Below are 25,088 nucleotides of genomic sequence, written 5' to 3' on the forward strand. Positions count from 1 at the left end.
AGTTTGTTATGAGATTGAAATGATTGCTAATAGGAACAGATAAGCTGTGAGTAATATTTACATTTCCTGATTCCTGACATATTGCATTGCTTAGAAATCCTTTAGCACAAATAATTCACCTGATTTTAGTCTGTTCACATTTAGAAAAGTACATATTTAGGAATTATTAAACATCACTAGGATGAAGAGCAGCAGCTACTGCTGACTTTGATCTTCATTAGCTTCAGACCACTCACGTAAAATACAAGATGCATGCAGATCCATGTGTTGTATGTTAGTATCATAGTCTCCTGTTATGAATGCATAACCTCAGATAAGCTTGTATACACAACATTCAGATATTACACTGCCCCTTCAGTGCAGTCCAGAATCCATGTTTAAGCTCATATTTTATACTCTTACAGCATGTCAGAGGTTTTTTTTTCCCCCCAGGGCACTTTCCTCCTGATCAAGTATATTTACTGCACTGCACATACACTAGCCTTTTAAGGTGATACTTCAGTTTAGGTCTGAGTGTGTTTTTAGATGACTTTTTTAGCCTTTTTTTTTTTTTTTTTTTTTTTGTAAAGACAAATATTTACCAAATTACTTTGTGACCTGTGAAGTAACATCATTGTAGTTGTCAGGTGACCTGCTTATAGTACTTTATTACTGCCAAGCAGTATAAGTTAAATTCATATTTCTTTCTGTGCCCCCGTACCCCCATCATGCTATACCTCCTTAATGTGCATATTTTGCCTTATGTATATCACTTCACTCTTAACATTGTCAGAAATCACTGCATTTTTTTTTATGTATTCAGGAAAAATGTGCACTTTCTGTCTTGAGCTGTATGCAGATTCTGCAGGTACTGTTTGCATGTATTCATGTGAAGTCTGACAGACCAATTGTGCACTACTACTGACCTCGCTGCATTAACACCAACCTTTTCTCAGAATCATCTCCGGCCACGGCCTCCAGTGTTTAAAATCACGCCACTGAAAACGAGAATGTTTACACAAATCATGCCAGTCAGATGACCTACCTTTCTGACTGAAAATTGTAAAGATAATTTTGCTTTTCTTTAATCTCTGGGAGAAAGAAGTGTTGAAACTAAATACTGCTGAAATGCCTTCGTGTTAGCTCACATTTTTTTTCCAACCTGTGTTGTTTTTTTTTTAAAAAGACCGGGGAGCTCTACTGAATGTGAAGCATATTTATACTTTCTTTGTTTGCCTTACAACTTAAAAGTGAATATTGCGTTCAGTGTTTTTAATACTTCGGTGTCTGTATCCCTTTGAAGGAACGCTGGAGTGAGAGTCAAAACAAAACAAATAACAAAAAAAAATATATATATATATATAGGTATTATATTACATGTTGTAAAACTCTGTTTATGTTATTGAAATTATTCTACTTAAAAAAAATCCTTCAGGACAATTATCATGTAACATTCAACACAAATGTAATAAATTCAGTCATTTTTCTATGTGGTGTCCTATTTCATTTTCGTCACCCTCCCCACTCAAAGAAATATTTTTATACTCAAAGGGGGTCGAGGATTGTATTCATGTGAGAAATTAGCCACTGAAAAAGTTAGAATACAAGCACTCTTAAAGAACCTTTATTGCTCATTGTTTAAATTATAATATCACTGTAGATTAGTACAAAAACTGTGCAGTTACATAGTTGTACACAATCCATTTCACATATCCTAAAACAGGAAGTGTGACATGTTCCTCACTTTATCTTCTTTAGAAAATAGAAAACGCTGGTATGTAGTGATTTTGATAAAGTCAGTCCTCTAAACGCAAAAAACCCCATAAAAACTACATAAACCTATAACAGCCGATGTTCTGACACAGTAAATAAATCACATCAACACAACACAGAACAAAGAAAACAAAAGTAGAATAACTGAAAGTAATGGTCAAATTAACAAAGTAGGACTGTTTTTTTAACAGAATGAGATTTTGGAGCACTGAAGCCATAAGCAGATCCCTTTACGACTAATAATGACACCGGGGTGTGTGTGTGTGTGTGTGTGTGTGTGGGGGGGGGGGGGGGGGGGGTGGGTCTCTTGAGTAAAGTATAGAATCCATTACACATGCAGTTATAAGACAACACACTAAAATGGCAAAATATAACACCTATAAATATCCGGAGACAAGCACTCAAAGAGGATACAGCACAGTTAATGGTTGTCTTCAACAGCAAATTCATTTTAGACTTCACTCTAAGTGCTCTTCCAGGTTTGCTTCGTGGCTGTCTGGCTACACAACAGATTGAACTCTGAGGCCTTGGATTCTTTACAGAAACCTCATTCAGGTGTTTTGGGGGAAACTTATCAGGCCAAATAATGGTTCATTCTTAACTGAAAGGTACTGAGTGGCTGTATCCACTGCATCATGCTGATACTCGAGTAGAAAGGGCAGTCTAAGGCTGCACACCTCCACCAAAGCTTTCATCCAGATAATTTTTTTTTTTAAACCAAATGAATTTGAAAGGTCAGTGATTTTTATGTTGGCCCCAGTTTTATATATCAAGTAAAGGGGAACGGGTCACAAAACCTTGGTGGAGGTAACTACTCAATAAGTCTTTGCACATTGGAAGGGTGAAGTGGTTCAAATTGAATATGGTAGTTTGTATGTATGTATGTATGTATTTATTTTACCAGCATTTATATAATCAAGTTAACTGAATGAGGAGTAATATCAATAACATCATACTACTACTTACTTAATCAGAGAACAAGGCTCAGAAAAGGCTCTGATGTGTTAAGAGAGTGCTGATCAATCCAAGCTGCACAGTTCAAAATCACCCTATTGACAGGCTTTATCTGTGTAGATTTCAGCTTTAGATCAGAAGAAAAGTGATGCCAGCAAAAGGCAAAACAGGAAAATCAGTTTTCCTGTGAGGTTACAGACTATTTTATTATTGGAAATGTCTAACTGTCCTATATGTTGCTGGGTATTCCTGAGCAGCTACAGCTCTTACAGGCTTGGTTATCTCCTCTCCTATGCTCTGGTGTCACCTTTAAAATGTGCAGCCTTTCATTTTTTGAGTAACTTTTCCAATTTGTCCCTGTAGGCAGAAAAATCAAATAATCACTTCAAGTTTATGTTCAGTGAATCCCCCTTATATAAAAAAAATAAAAAATAGGTAGGCTTCAGTACAGAAGTGTACGTACTCTATTCTCTATCTGTAAGCACTAAGGCTTGGAGGATATCCGAAAGGGAGACGATTCCCTTCACCACCTCGTGCTCATCCACTACCACCAGCCTGTGCACCTGCAGGGAACACAAGAACACAAGAACACTTATCTCAGCAAGGTACCATTTTTACATAAGGAACGTGGAGAGAAACTGGTGTAAGACAAACTGTACACAGACAGCAGCTTTGATAGCAGAAGTAACAAAGAGTTGTTTTTTTTTAATATGATTTCAAATTATGTTTTGAAACAATTATGACAAGAGGTGTGCACACAAATACCACACAAAAAGGCCCCGGCATGGATTCAAATGCAGGATGTTCTTGCTGTGAGGCAAACGGGGGTGTGCTATTATTTATTATGGTGCTGATTTTTTTTAATGTATACTTAGTTCTTTAACTGAGTAGTTTGGAATAAATCACAAATTTAACAATACCTATTTTGTCCATCTACATGGCCTTGCTGCAAACCCTCGGTTTATCCTCTTTTTGAAACAATGTAGTAATATGCTAATTAGACATGTGGTAATACTGATTATAATCCTAATCCTCATTCATCTCATAGTGAGCCTTGATACAGCCTCTGAATTTCTCCTCTGCCTGAAACAAACAGCTTTAGCATCTTTCCCTTTAAGGCCACCCTCTCTTTAGCCAGCCTTCTCCTGATTTGCTGCACCTCTCAAACAGAATGTTTGAACAGCAGGTGGGTGAGGCTTCTATAGTCACAGGCAGAGCTGTGTTCCTACAATGACCATCACAGGGATATCACCTCTCACTGAAATCATACAGACCTAACAATCTGCTACTCAGATTATGCATGATAAGGAGCTTAAATAGTGGATGATTGACACATGCAGTAGATAATGTGAACAAATAATGTGTACATCCTCTTCTCACCTCAGCCTCCACCAGTCTGTTGATAATGGCCTCGAGGGTGTCATGCCTGTTGCATGTCAGCACTCCTTCAAAGTACTGTGAGCGATGCTGCAAGGCTTTGGTCACCGTCACATCCAGGTTGTTGTACGTCTTCTCTGCTGCTAGATTCTGTAAAAAGACATGCTCTTATATGATGCTTCTAATGCATTGTTCATGATTTACTGTCATCATAAAAGTGCATTTATGGTGTCACAGACAGCACAATGTGCCCTGTCAGATGGTGGTGAGACACCTAAACAGCATGCAGTGAGTGCTTATAACTTACTATAACATCAAATTTTGAGTAAATGTCCACCACTCGACCTGCGAGACAGACACAGCACAATGGAGCATAAAATTCAAGATTTCTGAGATGGTTAATGGAAAACCAACAGGGGCATCATTTCAGTCAGTCCTCATACCTTTGTCATCAACAACAGGGAGCGCTGACACTCTCTGCTCAACAAAAATACCCAGAGCTGTGTAGAGCGGTGTGTCTGCACGGACCACTGCTATGTTCTTGAAAGTCCCGATATTCAGTTCTTCTAAAGTTTGCCTCAAGAACGAGGGTTTTGGCATCTCTGCTATCTGAAAACATAACAAGCATTTTAGATAACTGAATAAAAACTGTGGGTGTTTTAGTTAAGGAAATGAGATATTCCCAGACTACTTAACTGCAGACTCTTCTCTATTCAAAACAAAAATGAAGATGGCAGATGATTTAAAGTACTTAATGCAGCTGCAGTGTGGTGAGGAGGTGAGGAGCCCCGGGGGACTTACAAAAAGCTTCAAGAACTTGAGAATCCTCTTGTGTGTGAGAATATAGAGCGTGTTCCCCGTCAGCGGGTCAATTACAGGCAATCTGTGAATCTTGTTCTTCAGCAGAGATGACACAGCATCGTACAAACTGTAACACAGAAAGTTAGTTAAAGTTATTTAGTCTGCTAAATGAGACAGAAAACGACTGAATAAAATATTATGAAGAGACACATTGATGAGCAACTTTATTAGTTACACCTGTTCAGCTGCTCATTAATGCAATTATCTAGTCAGCCAATCACATGGCAGCAGCTCAATGCATGTAGACAGATTTTACTCTGAACACTGCATGTTTGTTAGCATTTCAGAAACTGGTTATCTAATGGGATTTTCCTGCACAGACATATCTAGGGTTTTTTAATAATTAAAAAAAAACAAAAAAAAAAACACAACACTAAAAAGGTGAAAAATGCCTCGGTGATGCCAGAGGTCAGAGGAGAATGGCCAGACTGCCTCAAGCTGATAGGAAGGTAAGAGTAACTCAAACAAACACTTTCTGCATACCAACCAAAGTATGCAGAAGAAAATCCCTGAACACACAACACACTGAAGCTTAAAGCAGAAAACACTGAAAACATCTGGAGCATCGAGAGATGAAAAATATAACAAAGATCGTCCATGACTGCCGAACAGCTAGAATCCAATATCAGACAAGAATGAGACAACATTCCTCTTCTAAAAGTCCAGCAGCTTGTCTCCTCTGTTTCCAAACTGTTGTGAAAATGAGAGGCAATGATGCAACAATGGTGTTATATAGCCCTTTAAACCGCCAATCATGTGTTTTATTGTGAATCTCAGCCCATCACCACTTGCCCTATTTTTTGTTGTTGTCGGTTTTTTGGGGGGTGAAGGGGGGTGGAGGGGTTACTTTATTTTTTAGTTATTTGATTTGTATGCGAGTGTTGTGTTTATATGATTATTTGTGCAAAATGTGAATACAAAGAAGAAAAGACACACTTTTTCAAAAAAAAAAAAAAAGGACGCTACACATAGCTAAATATGGCCATGTCCCAACATTTGAGATGCGTTGTTGACATCGAATTCAAAATTATTGTGGGTGGGTTTGCCATGTTTGGCAAACACGCATTTCATTCGTTTTTATTTAGATTTCAACACAGGATCCCAAGGTTTGGGGGAATCGAGGTTGTATACTCTAGCCTTTCCTTCTCAATAGTATATCTATGCAAAGTGATTCTGGTCAACAAACTAACATCCAAAGGGACTTTTCAGAGTTTAATATTATAGTGCAAATAAGCATTCACAAACTTAAAATAGCACATTCTGTTACTTACCTTGCATTAGGAGATATGCTAACCAGGGGCTTGAAAGAGTCTTGAAGATACACCTCTATTGGAAATAAGAAAAGACAAATATGAATTTTCCCTTTAAGATATTACAAGTACATTATGTTACATATTAATAAAGGATTTTCACCTCTCCAGGTTTCAATTTTGTGCTCTTCCAACTCATATATCTGAACCTGAAAATTTACAATAAGTGAATGGAGGGATCAAGTAATGCAGAAACGAAGAGAAAGTGCATGTTTGACCAAAAATAAGGTAAAATATACATAACTAAAACAACCATGGATGGAGTTTAAGTTTGAGATTTAATTGGTTACATCTATTCAGTGTCTACATCTTACCAATGGAGATTTGTAATAGCGATGAAGAATGTTAATGAAGTCTGTGATGGTTAGCATACCTGCAGAGCAGAAACAGGAGTCCATTATTATTCAACTTCTTTTTTTCTTTTTTTTTTACTTTTAGTGCAACAGAGCCAAATGAAAGTTACTCTTACCAACGAAACACTGCTTCTTGCTATCCCATAAAGGCGCAGCTCGCACCCCGTTAGAAACAAGAGCAAAAAAGGCCTTTTTCACCTGAGGATGAATTGCACAACAGATTAAAGCTATACTAGATCATGAAAAATATATGTATTTAATTTAGGGCTTTTGTTTTACCTGAAGTGATGTATCAAACACAACTAATTTGGAGCTGGTGGGCACAAGGTCATAACAACGATGGGACTTCATAAACCTGGTGTACACATTGTGTTCTGGATCTACAGGAATGAGAATCAGCTGTCACTATTTTCTAAAAATAACTTTCCCAGCATGACAGACTGTGTTGCAAGCCCCTTACCTTCAATGACTGGGTCCTTCTTGCTCTCAAGATCATCAATAGTTACTGGAATCTGAAAGATAACGTTTATATCACCAAATGAAGTAATATTTTTTGGTTGCGTTCTATTATATCACACCAATATTGCTCTGACGCTACAACACTTTATTTTATACATTTTAATATTTACAATTTTTGGGGCACAAAAGAGATACATCCATACAAAGCATTTCTAGAAATAACCTGATATTTCTAGAAGTGGTTATTTCTAGAAAAATGGTTGTGTTTATGTAAAGTTTCGCAACCTGATATATTGGGTAAGATGTGGGAATGTCTGTTTTTGACATGCACGACAAAGTCAGATCTGAAGTTTGTTTGTTTTAAAGAAGTTTATCGTAGCTGATGTCGGAAAAAAGTTTAAAGACCGTGAGAAGTACAGCCCAATGAGTCCTCTGATAAACATGTATTCACTGGAAGTGTCGCTGACAGGTCAGCTGTTTCCAGAGGAGTCATGAAAACCACGAAAATGTGAACAGTTTCATTGTTTATGACTTGACTCTGAGACGTGGGTAACTGTACTTTAACACCGAGCCATAGACTGCACTTAAGCAGCTGGCTAAACATCAAACAGTATAACTTTGCAGTCAAATAAGATCCTCTGTAATTAGTGAGATAATTTTGTGATTTCTAGGTGTCCAAAAAGACTCGGTTACACTGACAAGTAACGAAACTTTGGAAAATAAATAAATAAATAAATAAATAAATAAATACTATAACAGAAAGGTTAGCGGAGTATTACCTAGCCTGTCAGTCAGTTGACATTACTGAGCCTGTCGAGGTGACTTTCTATTTACGCTAAGGCTCTTAAGCTGCGTCATTATGTCGCGTATTGTTACATTTGACTGGTAATTGTGACAGGTACCGGGACTGATAATTATATCCGTTTTCCTGACAACTGACTAAGCGCAATAATAAGCGGGTTGGCCCCAACGACCACTCCACCAAGAATTTGCTCGCTAGCTAGCTTGTACCGTTAGCATGCTTCAAAAAGTCGGGTAAGTTCATTTGGTTTAAACGTGAGAAAGCTGGGTGGAAAACCTCTCTGTATATGCAAGCTACTAACTTACACACTCCATGTTCCATTCGCTGATTCGCTTCTCTGTAGCCGGTTTCGTGTGCAGCTCTCCAAACCTCGAAGGTCTTCCGCTAACTAACTAACAACGATCAGCATGAATGGTTGTATTGTCTCTGCCGTAATTGCCGTAATATTGCCGCACTCCAGGGATGTCATTTTAGCTCTGAAGCAGGTAGCGCTCAGGAGTAAAGAATTTGTAGTTTGTTTTATTATTGTGTAAATAAAAAAGCGTTTAGGAGTCCTATGGAATATTACTTTTAAGGAAAACTGAAAAATCCCCCAACTATTTAGAGTTACTCTGTTGTCTTGGAACTCTTGCATTCAGATGCTACGTAAAGTTTGGTTGAACAAAAAAAAGTTAACGCTTAAGAAAATCTTCTCTAGTGCTTTTTGGCTCAGACAACTTCAAAAAAATAAAAAAAGGTTTTGGTTGATAAGGTATATTCAGGTATATACAGTAATATGTGGGACTCAGCCACTATTGAGCAGGATGAAGATGGGAAATTGGGGACATTGGTAAATATTGAAAAAACTGGCTGAGAAAATATGTGAGTCTTCTCAGTTTCAGTTTCAGAGCAGAATAATTAGAAGCAGCATAACCTCTAACATATAACAATAATACTATATAATAAAAGAAGAAAGTAGACTATACACGTCACAAGCATCTCTCTCTCTCTCACACACACACGTACAGGATGGGCCATTTATATGGATACACTGTAATAAAACGGGAATGGTTGGTGATATTAAAGTCCTGTTTGTGGCACATTAGTATATGTGAGGGGGCAAACTCCTCAAGATGGGTGGTGACCATGGTGGCCATTTAGAAGTCGGCCATCTTGGATACAACTTTTGTTTTTTTTTCTATCCGGTTGTTCAGTGATGACGCGACGAATCCTACTTCCGGGTCTAAAGTAGTCTGCGTTTAATATGGCTTTTGTGTTGTTAACATGTTTAATGTTATGTATTTTCTTCTATTTGATCTCAAAAAGCTCCTAAAACAGTCAGTGATCCCTGTTGTCCTCCCTCGGCTTTTATTACCACTAATCATTTATTTAAGCTCAGTCTTTAAAACCTTAGGATGTAACTACAGCCCAGCCCATGCAGCAGTATATGAATGACTAACCTCGTATTGTGGATGGATTATCTCAGTTGTTCTCCTGGCTGAAGTTTGGTCCTTTTACAGCATCCTGCCATGCGATTACATTTGTTCCTGACCACCGAGAACACTCACGGTAACTTTTATCGAGTGGGAAAAAAGTTAGCTTGTTTATATTATGCTAACATAGCTGTGTCGCTAGCGGTCACCTAGCACATCATTATATACCAGCTAGCCCAACTTCAGTAACCCGACAAACGTCACTGCTGTTTAGTTTTCTGTCTTCATTTATGCTGGAAGTGATAGCAGAGCTGTACGTTTTAATTTGTTTCCAAAACCCCGCAGTCAGGACATGCTATATTGTATTTAGATAGAAGCTAGCGAGCTAACTCCCTGCTAACTTCTAACTCCGTTAAATGTCATAAATTCCGTTTTCATGGATGCCTGGATGTTAAACTCAATTCTTACACCTGGTAGAGCAGAACGCTGATCATTTTATTAAAGATGAAAGACTTTAGACAGTTTTTCAACTCTCAGTAATGCCATAGTGATCGTTTGATATGTGGACCTGCAGCGGAGTTTAGACCCAGACACGGCTAGTGACGTCAGACTGAACAACCGGATAGGAAGAGGGCCATGTGACACATCAGACTTATTGGTAATGTCACAAGAAAAACAATGGTGTGCTTGGTTTCATCCAGTATCCGTAGTTTCAGGTGCTGTACATCTCGTATCTTCACACTATAGACAATTGCCTTCAGATGACCCCAAAGATAAAAGTCTAAGGGGGTCAGATCGGGAGACCTTGGGGGCCATTCAACTGGCCCACGACGACCAATCCACTTTCCAGGAAACTGTTCATCTAGGAATGCTCGGACCTGGCACCCATAATGTGGTGGTGCGCCATCTTCTGGAAAAACTCAGGGAACGTGCCAGCTTCAGTGCATAAAGAGGGAAACACATCATCATGTAGCAATTTCAAATATCCAGTGGCCTTGAGGTTTCCATTGATGAAGAATGGACCCACTATTGTTGTACCCCATATACCAAACCATCACTTTTGTTGTTCCAACAGTCTTGGAGGGATCCATCCAATGTGGGTTAGTGTCAGACCAATAGCGGTGGTTTTGTTTGTTAACTTCACCGTTCACATAAAAGTTTGCCTCATCACTGAACAAAATCTTCTGCATGAACTGAGGGTCCTGTTCCAATTTTTTGTTTTGCCCATTCTGCAAATTCTGTGTGCCGATCTGGGTCATCCTTGTTGAGATGCTGCAGCAGCTGGAGTTTGTAAGGGTGCCATTTGTGAGTAGCTAATATCCGCCGAAGGATGTTCGACTAATGCCACTCTCCAGCGACATGCGACAAGTGCTACGCTGTGGGCTCTTGCTGAATGAAGCTAGGACAGCCACTGATGTTTCTTCATTAGTGACAGTTTTCTTGTGTCCACATTTTGGCAAATCAAACACGGAACCAGTTTCACGAAACTTAGCAAGCAGTTTGCTGACTGTAGCATGGGAGTTGAGTGGTCTCGTAGGGTGTCTTGCATTGAAATCTGCTGCAGTGACCCAGTTGTGTGTGTGTGTGTGTGTGTGTGTGTGTGTATATATATATATATATATATATATATATATATATATATGCACAATTTTACACCTGATAACTGTTTTGCAGAGCAGTAGAAGCATCTCCCTTTATGAATATTATCAGAAATACCACCAGTATCTCTTTTATAAGGCAAAAACATTGTGACTTAATTGCAGTTTTTGGAAAAATACAATTTTGGTTTGACTCAAATATAATGCCAGTACTAACTACCAGTACCATTTATTTTCAAATAATATAAATATGGCTATTTTACAGGACACTGAAAACCCAAATCACACCTCTAAATTTCTAAAAAAAAAACAAAAGAAAAAAAACCCTTTACTACACCGAACTCAATATATTTCCTTACTCCTTCTCTTTGTATTTTCCAAAGTGATTTATTTCTTCCTCATTAATAGCTGAACTTTTATCTGGTGAGACTTCTGCACTGTATCTGCATCATCTGTATCACATAAACAAAGAACTACACGCAACTTAAATCCCATAGCTTTATTATTATTTGTGATTTTTTTTTGTAAAGAAAGTATGTCAATATGAATATTTAACATGATTTCAAAACTGAAAAAGAACCCCTTTTTATGCATTTAGTTTAAGTAGCTTTGGGAATCACTATAGAACAACAAAAAAAAAACCAATTTGAATCATCTGCTAACAGCAAAAATTTTTCATCACATATATCACCAATATAATCAATATTCACAATATAAGGATGCTCTAATATATTGGTATCTGCATATAATTGTCCTATTGACCGTCATTGGCCTGTTAAATAATACTAGATGGACTGATGTCAGCAGTTATAGTTTCTCTATTGAGTAACATCAAATTTGAATGGGTAGAGTACTCAAATCTTGTAGTAAAGGGCAATAAAACTTAAAATTAAAAAATAAAATTCTTGTACAAAAAGCAGATTTAATAAAACTAATTTCACAAGCTAAGTTCCAAAAAGGAACGGGGGGAGGGGGGGGCAAAGTCATCAGGCACATCAGATGAGTAACAGATTTATTTATATACAAAACTGTTTACAGCAAGATTTCTGAATCAACATTGACCCATAGGAAAATATTGGTGTTCAGGTGTACGACACCTACACCCAAGGTGTCAAGTTAACAGAAGGGGGGAAAAATACTTTTAAGAGCACCTTGAGTCATGAAAGGAAGCAGATGAGGGAGTTTGAACAACAGTAAGGCACAAGACACAGCATCACCAGCTTCTGTTCAACCATCGTCATCAATTTGCAGCTATTCATTCAGCACAGCACTTGATAAAAAGTTACAATTAACCACTAAAGGTACAACATCGGGATTATGGGGAGAAGCTCCACAGTTTGTCACATATTCATAAGGCTACAGATTCTATGAGGAAAAACAAAAAACACATCATCATTAAGGACCTCAAGTATCTGACTGCAACCATGCAAGTCCACAGTTTGAATTCAGTGGACTGCATACCATACTGACTTGGCTTTATTGAACCCACAGGAACCATCAAATCAAAACCACCAGATCAAAAAAGATAATAATAAATTCTAAGCTAACTCAGGCATTTTGCCACTTAACCTTACACAATGTTAAAAAGTATTTAAAAAAAAACCCTCAATGTTCATAATTAACAATGCACATATATGCATAAACTCTACTTAGGATATTTAAGAGAGCAAAACTGCATCACTCAAGAGATAACCAATGATACCAAAAACCAATTTCTAAGATTTAATTTTTATTTTTATTTTTTTTTAAAAAGGCCATAAGTGGTAAATAGCAAAGATCTACTCAAATCTATCCTAAATCTCTCTGAGTGCTGTCCATAACATCTTTATTACAGTTAATCAGAAATTAAAATGTAGAAACAATGACAGTCTGTTTATCAGAAGAACCTAAGATGTGAGTTGTCAAATATTTGAATATATAACAGACTTCTCTTGTCATAAAGACACAGCCCCACAGTTCATTAGTGAAAGGTACCTGAAGATGAGGAGACAAAGTTATTACAGTGAGGACTGTGAAACCACAGTGGGATATCTAATGTACAATGTCAGTATAGGCTATCCAAGGAAACCCACCATTTGTAAGAAACAATGACACTTTAACACCACATTTAAAGCAATGTGAACTGCGACTCTGCATCGATGCCAAAAAAGACCAGCTGAAGTAATACACCAGTCCTCGGAAAGACCATTAACCAGCCATCACTGGAGAGTAATAAAGCATATGCCAGTGATTTCTCAAAGATTAGGGGGGGAAATGATGCAATCAACATGAAGCAACAAATCTGAATGTCTAATTTTTTTCCGAGGATTTTGTTCAACTCAAAAAAAAAAAAATAAAAAAAAATAAATCAAGATTATGCCCAGACGTAGCTTACATTTCAATATTGGAAGGTGGTGTTCATCGAAGATGCTGCTTTGTTTAAAACAGAGTTTAATCCTTGTTTTAGAAACTTCTGTCTCAGTTTATCAACTGTCTGAGCAGTTGCTTTGCTATGTAAATTAATCTAACATCACAATGAAGCAGAAAAGTTCCACCGCTGTGTCTTGGTGTCGGTGAGGTCACGATTGGCAAGCTGGTGAAGTTGTGCCTCCTGTCTTCAGTAAGTTAGCTTACTGATGTGTTGGATACACTTTCACATCACAATGCACTTCTTCTCCTCTGGGGGAGCATTGCCATCAGCTTTCTCCATCTCCAAAATGATCCGCTTGAAAACCTCCACAGCAGTCTGCATCACAAGAATTTTGCCATTAGAGTGTTAATGTTCTCAGAAATTAATGTGGACTCGCTAGCATTCAGAGTTAGCATTCAATAAGATATTTCTCACTACCTCGTTTTCCTTGGCTGAGGACTCCATGAATGCAGCACCCCAGGAATCAGCAAGTTTTTTTCCCTCCTCTGGCTTGATAACCCTGAAAGGAAAAAAAAAAAACAAGCAAAAAAACAAACAAACAAAAATAAATACATAAATATTAGAATATTAAAAACAAAAAGGTGCCATTGGTACAGTTACCATTCTACTAAGATATATTTTTACACTTTCCGAAATCTGGATTACCTTTCCATATGGAGATCTTTTTTGTTCCCTACAAGAACAGTTGGGACCCTAAAAAGACAAAAGCCTGATTGTATTAAACATAACTTAAAGAGAAAAAAAAAAAAAAAGAAAAGAAAAGGGAACAAAAAGACAACATAGAAAATATTGAAATTTAAAGAACCAGCTAAACTTACTGAATCTTCCCAACCATGTCTAGCAGTTTATCATGTAGAACCTGCACAACTTCAAAACTGAACAGAAAGATATTTCAGCATGTGAGACACTGATCAGACAGTAGATTTAACATACATCTTATGTATCTATAATTTATCACGATAAACATTTTGTACAAAAAAAACCTAAAAAAAAAAACAAAAAAAAACTACAGCCTGGAAAATTATAATAAAGTGGATTTGATTGAAAAACACTTTATGACAGTAAGAAAAAAGAGAATATAACATGACTGCAAAAAATAAGGGTAAAAAAAAAGACTACACTTGTGTTTTCTGATTAGTGTATTATCAGCTTCCCTCGGAGGCTATATCTGAAAATATGTCAAATCACAGTGTTGGTATGATTTTCTAGAAACATAAAGCATGGCAGTTGTAGTACAAAGAGTCTGGAAACCTGTGCTAGTGTATCCAAAATTAGTCCCAATCATCAACTCACCTCTTCATGGAAGTCACTGAATAGACAAGGACATAGCCATGGATGTCCATTGAGTGGGATTGTGGAAAAATTGAGTACTCATCCTACAGACAAGGGCAAATAAGACATCTGAGCACATGTTATGACATGGGCAAATTATCGACTGAAAACAAATGCTCGGCGTTAGTTTACATATTAACATAAACTACTTACTTGTCCAGCTGTATCAACTAGCTGAAGATTGAAGTCTTGACCATTCACACTGACCATTTTGTTAAAGGCTTTGTTAAAGGAAAGAAAGGTGAACTAGTTTTACAATTCGCTATATGCAATCAAACAGGAAAAAATGTCTTTGTTGTAACACTGTACCAAAAAAGAAAAAACTAATGGCAAACTTACTGTTTTCAATGGTGGGGTCATAGGAATCGACAAACTGCCCTTCCACAAACTGTATTGTAAGGGATGACTTTCCTGAGCGTTAAAAAATAAAATAAAAACATAAACAAACATTATGCAGTTAGTTACAATTATTCTGAGACATGATTTAAACATCTTGTGCTTGTTGTTGATTTCTTGATCGTTTAAGCCTTTATACTGTAGATAAGTAATTTTAACGCACTACAAATCCTACAAATTCTGTAACCTGGTCAGGAATTTAAGATGTATTGCCACAGATGTATTGCCACAGTAAATGTTTCACATAGTTATTTTAATGTCCAATTATAGTCCCCCTGTGGTATCTAGATAAGCTAACATGTTTTAAAAGTTAGGTAATGAAAGCAAAGGATGGCTGGCAAAAAGTGGAGGACTGTTCTTCTGATAGGCAACTGCCTCGAGTGCCAGTGTCCTGCAGGTTTTAGATATCACCCTTTGTCAACGTACCTGAATCAAATGATTAGTTTATTACCAGGCCTCTGGAGAACTTCAGCACATGTTGGGGAGGTAATTTAGCCATTTGAATCAGCTGTGTTGGATCAAGAACACATCTAAAACCTGCAGGACACCGGCACTTGAGACCTTGAGTTGCCTACCCCTGTAGACGTATCTGCTATACAACCATAAAATGCTGACATGTAGCATTCCTATGGGGTTATGTTCTGTTACAGCTATAAACGTTTTATGAGTATATACAAATTTTATGTAGGCATGTAAATGAATTTAGAATTATAATTTATCTAAGTAATGATGTGATAAAAGTTTTCACAGTGACAAAAAAAACCTGATATTTCTCTGTAAAACACCTGCACATATTATAGTACAGTTTCTGAATCAGAACTGTAGATTATTTAATTATGGACATACAGAAAGAGAAACGTTTTTAAGTGCTATTTCAAAAGAACACAGTTTTAAAGGAAGTACTGTACAAAGTCTTAAATCTTAAAGATACTAACAATTAAGTTAAATTACATGTATATTTCTTTAAATACCAGAATTTTTACTTTTTAAAAAAAATTTCTAATTAGGTAATTAGGTTTAGTTTTCAGTTAGTGGGTTTGTTCATTTCAGTTTGGTTTTTATTATTTTAGTTTCATTTTTAGTTTCTGTGACAAATACTGATATTTCTCTGTAAAACACATGCACCTATTACTATACCGATGCTGATTCAAAACTGTAGTTGATTTATTTGTAGACTTTTAGAAAGAAACTCTCTTTCAAGAGTTTTGTTTTGTTTTTTAAAACAACAGATTTTAAAAGGACATACTTTACACTCTCCTTTTTAATACAGACGCCGACACTTGTGTAAACAAAAAGTCACTAGGCCAGAACAACAAATTATGGCGCTTCATTGGTCACACAATGAGGTTTCATAATTTAAACTAATTTAAATAATACAATAAGAGGTTTATTCTTGTTGCAGATTGAGTTTCTTAAAATCTGGACGTTATGATTGACCTGCTAAGCTAGAAGTTTGGAGCACACATTACTTGGCACTCCACCAGGGTATCCCCGGCTAAGTTTATTTTCACCGGTCACCTTTCATCTAGAAACGTGTGGATACAACTGTACAGCAACACTGGTTGACTTGAAGGTGCTTTAGTAGTTAATGTAGAAGAGAAAAAAAGAGCCCTGAGAAACAAAGGTAAGCTAGCGTTACTGTTGTACTTCGGATACGCTCACAAGGAAAACAAAGCCAGGACGTTAGCCTGTTACCCAAGCTAGCTGTGCAAGAGCTCGAACCTGTACTCACCTACAGACCGGTAACCTATAACGGCGATCTTTCTGTATTTCGGTTGAGGCATTGTAGTGAAAAACGGTGTTGAGTAGGTCTTTGAAAAATGTAGTACACCACCTATATTTACTATCTAAGCAAACTTTTATCGCCACATTCGTCTCGCGTCACGTGACAACAACAAACTTTTTCGAGCCGCCGCTCGAGTTCTCCGCTGGGCCTCAAACTGGAACTGCAGAGTTTAGCTACCGTAAATACAGCTTATAGTCGTATAAAACTAAGCCCCTGCCTTCATCCAGTACATCATCGATTCTGGTGGGTATTCTGAAAGGATGTAACTGTCGTTCCAACCCAAAGTGGAAACGGGGAGGGGGGGAGGAAAAAAAAAAGCTGGTTCAACGCGGTCGCTGCTATCTGCAAGTCAAACTGACGGAAACTGTCATTGTGTAAGCACACCGTCGTAAAATCAGCCCACACGTCAGAGCGGCACGGGCCGTTTGCACAGCAGAGGTCACTCTTTGTACGTCCCAGCGTGTGCGTGACCACCATACTTACTTTTTTTTAGACTTTTCCAGACCGACCTTCAATGCACAGTACTCGGAGAAATGTCAGATAAAGCAGTGTTGATTTTCCAAGTTTCAGTGCAGACATGATTTTTTTAGACTTAGGGGGCATTCTACAATTGGGGGACAATTTACTTAAAAAATAATAATAAGCAATAAATCAAAGGTAAACGTTTTATGATATATATTATTTGTTGTGTGCTATGCAATTTTAAAGATATTGTGTGGAGAGAGATTTGTAAGTAATTTTGGACCCGCTGAAGTCTAAAAGAAATTACTGTATCTCTGGCAAATACATACTCAGGACTGTTTAATAATATTTCATATGTTTTTAATAAATGTTTGTAATGTTTGTTTTATATGTATAGTACCAGAGTTGCATATCTGTGCTAGTTTTAGCGTTTTCTTGGAAAAAGATGTCAGCTGCAGAATGTGATGTAGTGTGAAAGTCGAGAATGAATTTGGGTAACATGTTAAAATGACACTCAGAAAAGATTAAGGAAAAATAAAAAATATGCCAAAGAGGACTGACTTTTGGTCTAGCCATGGTATTAGCACATGTCAACTCCTTTTTGTCATGTTGCTTACTTTTTTGTCTCTTCCTTTTCCAGGCCAAGTAGGTTTCAGGAAGTTGATTGCACACACGCTGTGGGAAACAATTTGCAGAATATAATTGTTGTTCTTTAAAATATGTTGATGTTGAATAAATGGTTTAAAAAATATAAGGGACATATATGGATGAACAGAAATTGTGGATTTATATCTTATTTTAACTGTTATATTTGACATGGTTACCAAGAAGCTGGGATGAGAGAGGAGGAGTTATAGGTTTGGACTATTTAATTAGTTTTTAGGGAGGTTTTTTTTTTTTACTTTTTTTTTTATTATTATTCTTAATTCAGTTTAGTTTCAGTTAGTTTCATAGCAGGTTTGACCATTTGAGTTTTTGTTGTTTGAAAATGTTCAGATTTTTTATTTATTTATTTAGTTAGTCAGTTTCAGTCTTTGTAAGTATTGTTTGGAGGGCATATGTGAGACGCACGATTTAGGAAAACTAGTATAACGTTCAGTCTTGTAGAAATCCAAGGTCTCAATAAACACATCCACCAAAGTGTCATCATAAGGAAGATTGTTTCCACCACTAATTAATTTTTTTTCCTGTAAGTTGATCAGGCTATCTAACGTGAAAATTGGAGATAATAACTTGACATTTTTCACTTGCTTCTTTTTGTTGTCATTTTTCTTCAGTGGCAGAAACAAGCCTTAATATCACCACACATGTTGTAATAACAAATTTTACCAAACCAACAAATACTAAAACAACATTTCCTCTAAATGTTTTATTTCCTTTTGGTTTTTTCACAAAATAATTTCAGTTATTTTTAGTTTTTTAAATCTTTTTAAAATGCATTTCATCAGCTTATAATGTATTTATTCAAAATATGAATCTCAAAGATAACCGCTAAAGGATATCATTTTAATACACTGGAAAAAACCACACAATTTACCTTTTGTAAACACAGTAGAGTATGTGGCAGGAAGAGAAAAGTACCCAGCTCTGATCCACAGCAGTAGTGGGAAAAGTATTATGATTCCTTGCTGAGTACAATTATCTGTATATTGATGCAAAACACTTTTAAAAACAGTCTGATGGGAAGAGGAATCACTCATTGCTGGATCAGTGACTAAAACCTTTGCCCAGGTCTTTAAAACCTGTATGAGCACCACCGGGAAAATGTGCAAAAAAATTAGTGCTAGTGCCAGCTGCCACAAACATATATACTAAAACTGAAATAAAAAGAAACGTGTATTTAATTATTTATTTAGGCTGGGTTAAACAATGCCGCAGCGGAATACATTTATTTGAGTGACTTGTTTATATGTTCAGCTGAAGTCATAATCATGTTTAAAAAAAAACGTATTCTCTAACAGTGAAGATGCATACCTCACCATTTAGTTATTTCGTTTAAGACAAGACATACTGGGAATTGATCAGGAGCTGTAAAGAAATCTCTCTCCAGAAGAATGCAGTCCTAGGAACAGAAAGCATACTGCATAGAACCCACAGGCTTGGGATCTTAGCATCTGTTGTGTGTTAACACAATGCCATAATCTTCCCAGGAGTGGATGTGCTAGCAAATTCACGCCAAGGTCAAACCATGCAGTGCTCAGAAAAAATGCCAAAAAAACCCCAAGACTCACATCTTGGACTCCATATTCCTCAGTTAGCATGTAAATGATAAAGTTCATGACAGTACAATTAGAAAATGACTGAACAAGTATGACTTGTTTTTAAAGGGTTGCCATGAGAAACAATCTTCTCTCTTAAAAGAATATAGCAGCACAGCTAAGGTTTGCAAGGTTACTTTTGAAGAAACCATTAACAAAGAAATCTTGGGCTATTTGTAACTAAAAGTGGTTGTGTTGAAAATATTTTTAATTTAATATTCAACATAAATTATTACAAATTAATTTGCATGCTTGCTTTATGAGCCGGGTGATGGTTGTGCAGTTAACCAGAGCTCTGGGAAACGGGTAGCTGTTGCTGCGTTGGAGCTGTAACCCGGAAATTATTTGAAGCTGGAGGTAAACCCTGCCAGGAAATGCTGCTGTCATAATCAAACAGATGAAAATACGGAATAAGCTCACTGAAACGGCCCTTACAGGGAAAGGTAATTTAGTAGTTACTGGACAACTGGGCAGCTTTAAAACTACTGCTTCTGTGGTGTTGTTTTATACAAGTCAGCTTTAAAGCTGCTAGGGGAGCAGGCCAACAGCTAGCGGGCAAGCTGTAGCATTGTGGCTGGCTGTGGGTGCCATAGCAACCGTTTAGGAAACACTGGCAGTAGTGGCTAGCTCGTTAGGCTAGCGTTGGTTTGTTATGCTAGCGTTAAACACGACGCCGAGGAGTGTCCAAGTCAGCCCTAGTTAATTATTGTCACAAGTCAGCGCTATCTACTCGCATCGCCGCGCATGTTACTTAATTCCAACTTTGCTCCGTGCTTTCTAGCAAGCTGTCGGTGATGGCACACCGCCGTAACGTTAAAGTGTTAAGTTTAGCTAACTTGGCCAACGGTAATTTCCATCACATGCAGTAGGCTAACGTTAGCCGCCAAGGCCGTAAACTTAGGTTACCTCAACGCCACCGTTATGTAAACGTTTGCACCGTTTTTTGTCGTTTATTGTCTCAATTTCCGATTTAATCTTTCTCATGTTAGATTAGCGCAACTTTAAGTCACTTTAGCAGCGTTGTCATCGCTCACCTCAATTGTTAGGGAGTCTTATCTGGGGTTGGTAAGGTTAGGTATGATGCTGAGATTAGCTGCTAGTTAATTATTTTTTTTGATTGATCTTATTGATAGCAACAGACACGGATTTGATTTGATTTTTTTAAATTGTTGTTGTTATAAATGAATGGCCGTTCTTGCGCCGCAACAACAAATTAACGATATTACGTCTTAGTTAGAAAATTAAATGTAAGCGTTTATTTAGTTTTTTATCCCTTTGTTAATTGAAAGGGGTGTAGTCTAACGTGCTGTTTACAATCTAAGCCACACCACAATTACTTGATTTCAGAAAATGTCACGTTCCGACCTCAACCTGCAATAATTCATGTTTAAAGAATTAAGCGATTGTAGACAAATGGTTAGGTTTGTGTGCGTGAAAGAGAATTTATGTTTGTCACAAATGTCATTTCAGTATTCAGTCTGAACTAGTATGGATGTTGATGACTGCAATGGACGGTCTTACATATCAGGTGCAGCTCTAATTTATTTAGTCACCCATATATACTTACCTTCTAAATTAGGCATGTTTTTTTTTTTAAATGATATATCTTATTTTGGTTCTTTTCTTGGCAGCAGGTAGTGGAGACTCTTCATTGGAAAGAGAGTTTTCTGGAGCTCTTGGAGGTCCAACAGTGAGCACCCCAAACAGCAAGGAAAACTCTCCCAGTCGCTCCCTCAGTGGTCAGTGAGAACTTATAGCATCTTCATTAGTTCCATCTATATGAAGCTTTTTATTCTCTCAGTGTGATTGTCAAATTTTTATTTTCTAATCTAGATAAATATTTTTATAATCTTCTTCTCATAATCAGATTATATTTATACATTAATAATATGAATTTTAAATTAACTTACTGGAGCAGCACTATTCACCCTACAGTGCTGGGGAAAGTATTTTACAGCATTGTGAACTACATCCCATGATTTCCCACTTACATGTTTAAGATCACCGAACAAAATTTAAATATAGTCCAAGCAAATACATTATATAACATATATAACTGCAATCAAGCATTTGTGATAACTAGCAGTGATTCTTTCACATTGCTGTGGAGGAATTTTGGCTCACACATCTTTGGAGAATTGTTTTCAAAATGTTTTGAAAACACTGTTGGGTTTTCAAACATAAATGACCTGTTTAAGCTCATGCCAAAGCATCTCAATCTGATTTAAGTCCGGATACTGACTAGGCCACTCCAAAATCTTTTTTTATTTTATTTTATTTTTTTTAATTTTTAGCCAGTCTGAAGTAGGCTTGCTGGTGTGTTTCCAATTATTGTTTTGCTGTATAACACAAATGCGCTTGTACTTCTGTAGCCAACTCCATTAAAGTGGAGTTGTATAGTGATGAAGACCCAGGTCGGAGTACTGAAGATGAGCGAGGAGAGCGGGTGGAGGAAGGAGGTCCAGAGCAAGGTTCTGAGGCTGTCACAAGCTATAGAGAGCTCACCAATTCTGAAACTATGCCAAGTGGAGCCACCAGACTGCCAAATGGAAAGCTCAAGTGTGACATCTGTGGAATGATCTGCATTGGGCCTAATGTGCTTATGGTGCACAAACGCAGCCACACAGGTGATCAGTCAGTTGAGTTTGGATAAATATAGAGATGGTATCTTTGCTTGTTATTAATGAAACTAGGTCAGATGAGGGGGGGGACGACATCTTGGAATTTTATAGAAAATCAGCATTGTATACAATTGATGTACTATATTGACTTAAAAAAAACCCTTTGAGGTATAGTTGCAACTAACTCAAATTTTTTGAAATATAAATTATGCTTAAGAGGTTGAGTTACCAAGTTTAAGTTTTCTACAGGTGAGCGACCATTTCAGTGTAATCAGTGTGGCGCGTCCTTCACTCAAAAGGGAAACCTACTCCGCCACATCAAGCTGCACTCAGGGGAGAAGCCCTTTAAATGTCCCTTCTGCAGCTATGCCTGTCGAAGACGGGATGCACTTACCGGCCATCTTCGCACTCATGCAGGTAGGACAGATTCAAGCCCGGTAGGTGTTTGTGTGTTGTTTGCTTCAGTTTTGTTTTTTCCATTGTAGTGTACAATAACAGTGAAAATGCTGTATTTCCACTTGTTTTACCAGTGTCTTCTCCAACTGTTGGGAAGCCGTATAAGTGCAGCTATTGTGGCCGTAGTTACAAGCAGCAAAGCACTCTGGAGGAGCACCGTGAGCGCTGTCATAGCTATTTACAGAGTCTGGATTTCCAGCAGCCAACCAGTGCACCAAATTCAGGTATGTGTTCATAGATATAACTTGCACAGTATGGTGTTAAAGAAATACCAGCCTCCTAAAGGGAGTGTAGTAGCATCTAATGTAGACATGTAGTTTGCCAGCTTAGCAAGTTAACGCTTAGAACCCACTTTATCCAAACCGGAATTTAGGCAAACACAAATAGAAAATCCTAAAATAAAAGTAATAATAGTTTGTTTATACTCTGTACAGGAGAGGAAATGAGAGAGCTAGAGTTTATACCAGATCCTCTACTGCAGCCATCCTCAGACAAGATGGCATTTATCGATCGGCTCGCCAACAGCATCACCAAACGCAAGAGATCCACGCCACAAAAATTTGTAGGTGAGCATTTGGTCTCAGTGTGGACGGTTTCAGGAAACTCAGAAAGCAATAATCATTACTTGAATTGGAATACAGCATGAAGTAAGACAGAAATCTTTTGTTGTGCTTATATTACCAGCCACTATAATTTTAGATATCCAATTAGCACACAGTATTTATTTGGTTAGGAAAGGTCTGAAAGCTGCTCTCAGTATAGCAATCTAACTGAAAAAAGAAACACACAAAGAAAAAACTAAGTTTTGAGCATCTTGTAAAATTAGGAAAATAACCAGCATCATCGTAAAATAGAGAATGTATCCAAAATGCTGACTGTCATTGTACTGTATTATAAAGTCATATCTTTCTGTGTTGCAGGGCAGAAGCACATACGCCTCAACCTTGCAGATACACCTTACAAGCTCACTGCTAGTTTGGATAAAGATGGAGACATGCACCCAGTGGACCTTGATGCCCCACACTTTACTGGTCTGGGAGGAGAATATGTAGGTGTTGCAGGTACTGGAAGAGGAGGGGTATCAGACACACTCAGATCCTTGCACCTTCCCACCAGTCACTCTTCAAGTTTATCAGAACTCAGGCCGATTCACAGCTTCAGTCATGCTCCTGTTCCCCTTGGGCCAAGGTTAGATTGCACAGGGGCAGGAGCTGGCCTGGGAGCTGTGGGTGTTGGGAGCAGGGAGGCAGCAGAGGGTCACGAAGACCTGCCTCCGGGTCGAAATCACGCCCCTTCTCCTAGCAATGGCTGCCAGGATTCTACGGACACAGAAAGCATGGCAGATGAGCCTTACAACAGCTGTGCTCCGACTCCGACTTTGTACAGTAACAACGGCCATCACCTCCTCCACTCTAACAACCATAACCCAGCACCTCCACCCATCGCACACCACAGGAGTCGGGGCAGACACAGCCCCAGTCATGCCAAAGACCGGGAGATGAAAAGAGAGGATGGAGGCCATTCTGCTCTCCCTCCTCCCACACATGCTCCAACACCGAGCTCACCTACGGCACCCTCTTCTACCTCCAAGGAGACTTTTCGGGTTGTAGACGGGGAGGGGCGAGCTGTGCGCTCTTTCCGCTGCGAGCACTGCCGCGTGCTTTTCCTGGACCATGTTATGTTTACAATCCACATGGGTTGCCATGGTTTTCGGCAGCCTTTTGAGTGCAACATCTGTGGCCATCGCAGCCAGGATCGCTATGAATTTTCTTCGCACATTGTCCGTGGAGAGCACATCTTTGACTGAGAATAAAAGGACAGCCTGCTGCCCTTAGTTTTTTTTAATTTTTTTATTTTACACTGAGAATGGGAACTGGTTGAGTTTGGTCTGCACAAAAGCGAAAGGCATCTGTGATGATGTGAAACTGATGTTCCTAACGACACCGACACAGTTGGCATTAGTGGAAAGCTCGTGTATATGTTTAAAGAATTAGAGTAGTAGTTGCTTTCTGTCCACTTTTAACAAGAAATCTATATTAAATTATTAAAGTAGATGAAGAGCCAACACTTTTTCATCCACAGATGTGCCTTGCTCTAAAATTCAGAATTTTAGCTCTGCTGTAGACAAATCTGACTTTTGTTGCTGAAATCTTTCACCCCTTGCACAATTTAGCAGAGATGAAAGAAAATGCTAAATATAAAGTTTGTAGGCTTGCAATCCCTACAGAATTTTTTTGACACCTTCTAAAAGCACTTTTTCCAATTAAGTGATTCTCAAACAGACTTTAGGTTCGGCCAGGTTTTTTCCTAGCCCGGGGTTGATTCTGTACAAGTTTTATAATGCAAAGTAAAGTGCAGACCAAACTTAAAAACCAAGTCCAAGTCATGTAGACTTTAATGTTTGAGGGTTTGTCATTGGAATAGAAATGCACTTTGGTTTCAGTGTGAATGGAGTGAACAGAGTGTGTGTGTGTGTGTCTGAGAGAAAG

At 37.9% G+C, this 25,088-nt stretch overlaps 3 protein-coding genes across 5 annotated transcripts; 1 reads left to right on the plus strand and 2 right to left on the minus strand.

Annotated features, from left to right (window-relative positions):
• Positions 1-1,613: 1,613 nt before the first annotated feature.
• On the minus strand, positions 1,614-8,279 carry prkag1 (protein kinase, AMP-activated, gamma 1 non-catalytic subunit). The gene is made up of 13 exons (XM_085354111.1): positions 8,174-8,279; positions 7,068-7,119; positions 6,887-6,987; positions 6,724-6,805; positions 6,569-6,627; positions 6,358-6,403; positions 6,216-6,270; positions 4,885-5,011; positions 4,527-4,692; positions 4,391-4,428; positions 4,087-4,233; positions 3,170-3,269; positions 1,614-3,063 (listed from the first exon to the last, which is right to left on the minus strand). Exons 1-12 carry the CDS (start codon positions 8,180-8,182, stop codon positions 3,171-3,173), a joined length of 981 nt encoding a protein of 326 aa, XP_085210237.1. The 5' UTR covers positions 8,183-8,279; the 3' UTR covers positions 1,614-3,063; position 3,170.
• A 4,347-nt stretch (positions 8,280-12,626) lies between these two features.
• On the minus strand, positions 12,627-17,161 carry rhebl1 (Ras homolog, mTORC1 binding like 1). The gene is made up of 8 exons (XM_085354112.1): positions 16,749-17,161; positions 14,960-15,031; positions 14,774-14,841; positions 14,582-14,664; positions 14,107-14,163; positions 13,934-13,981; positions 13,706-13,787; positions 12,627-13,603 (listed from the first exon to the last, which is right to left on the minus strand). The coding sequence occupies exons 1-8, from the start codon at positions 16,798-16,800 to the stop codon at positions 13,511-13,513; spliced, it is 555 nt and encodes a 184-aa protein (XP_085210238.1). The 5' UTR covers positions 16,801-17,161; the 3' UTR covers positions 12,627-13,510.
• Positions 17,162-19,884: 2,723 nt separating this feature from the next.
• Positions 19,885-24,720, plus strand: LOC146632150 (zinc finger protein Eos-like). Of its 3 annotated transcripts, XM_085354115.1 has the most exons (8): positions 19,885-19,965; positions 20,993-21,050; positions 21,154-21,261; positions 21,895-22,149; positions 22,393-22,560; positions 22,674-22,823; positions 23,034-23,165; positions 23,520-24,720. In XM_085354115.1, exons 2-8 carry the CDS (start codon positions 21,011-21,013, stop codon positions 24,404-24,406), a joined length of 1,740 nt encoding a protein of 579 aa, XP_085210241.1. In that variant the 5' UTR covers positions 19,885-19,965; positions 20,993-21,010; the 3' UTR covers positions 24,407-24,720. The 3 variants fall into 3 exon arrangements, with proteins under 3 accessions (XP_085210241.1, XP_085210240.1, XP_085210242.1); XM_085354114.1 differs by lacking the exon at positions 19,885-19,965 and having other exon boundaries at positions 20,735-21,050; XM_085354116.1 differs by lacking the exon at positions 19,885-19,965 and having other exon boundaries at positions 20,735-21,050; positions 21,157-21,261.
• The last annotated feature ends 368 nt before the right edge of the window (positions 24,721-25,088 follow it).

The sequence above is a fragment of the Diplotaxodon limnothrissa genome, linkage group LG5, assembly GCF_057381915.1.
Source record: "Diplotaxodon limnothrissa isolate DT_005_m linkage group LG5, D_limnothrissa_male_GT1.1, whole genome shotgun sequence".
Taxonomy (NCBI): domain Eukaryota; kingdom Metazoa; phylum Chordata; class Actinopteri; order Cichliformes; family Cichlidae; genus Diplotaxodon; species Diplotaxodon limnothrissa.

Coding starts and splice junctions, on each gene's coding strand:
- prkag1 (XM_085354111.1), bottom strand. Junction 6,806..6,886: donor TGTTTGATACATCACTTCAG/GTAAAACAAAAG, acceptor ATTCATCCTCAG/GTGAAAAAGGCCTTTTTTGC. Junction 4,234..4,390: donor ACTCAAAATTTGATGTTATA/GTAAGTTATAAG, acceptor GTCTTTTTACAG/AATCTAGCAGCAGAGAAGAC.
- rhebl1 (XM_085354112.1), bottom strand. CDS start 16,800: ATGCCTCAACCGAAATACAGAAAGATCGCCGTTATAGGTTACCGGTCT. Junction 14,164..14,581: donor TCAGTGACTTCCATGAAGAG/GTGAGTTGATGA, acceptor CTTTCTGTTCAG/TTTTGAAGTTGTGCAGGTTC. Junction 13,604..13,705: donor CCTCAGCCAAGGAAAACGAG/GTAGTGAGAAAT, acceptor CTTGTGATGCAG/ACTGCTGTGGAGGTTTTCAA.
- LOC146632150 (XM_085354115.1), top strand. CDS start 21,011: ATGGATGTTGATGACTGCAATGGACGGTCTTACATATCAG. Junction 21,051..21,153: donor TGGACGGTCTTACATATCAG/GTGCAGCTCTAA, acceptor TTTTCTTGGCAG/CAGGTAGTGGAGACTCTTCA. Junction 23,166..23,519: donor CACGCCACAAAAATTTGTAG/GTGAGCATTTGG, acceptor TCTGTGTTGCAG/GGCAGAAGCACATACGCCTC.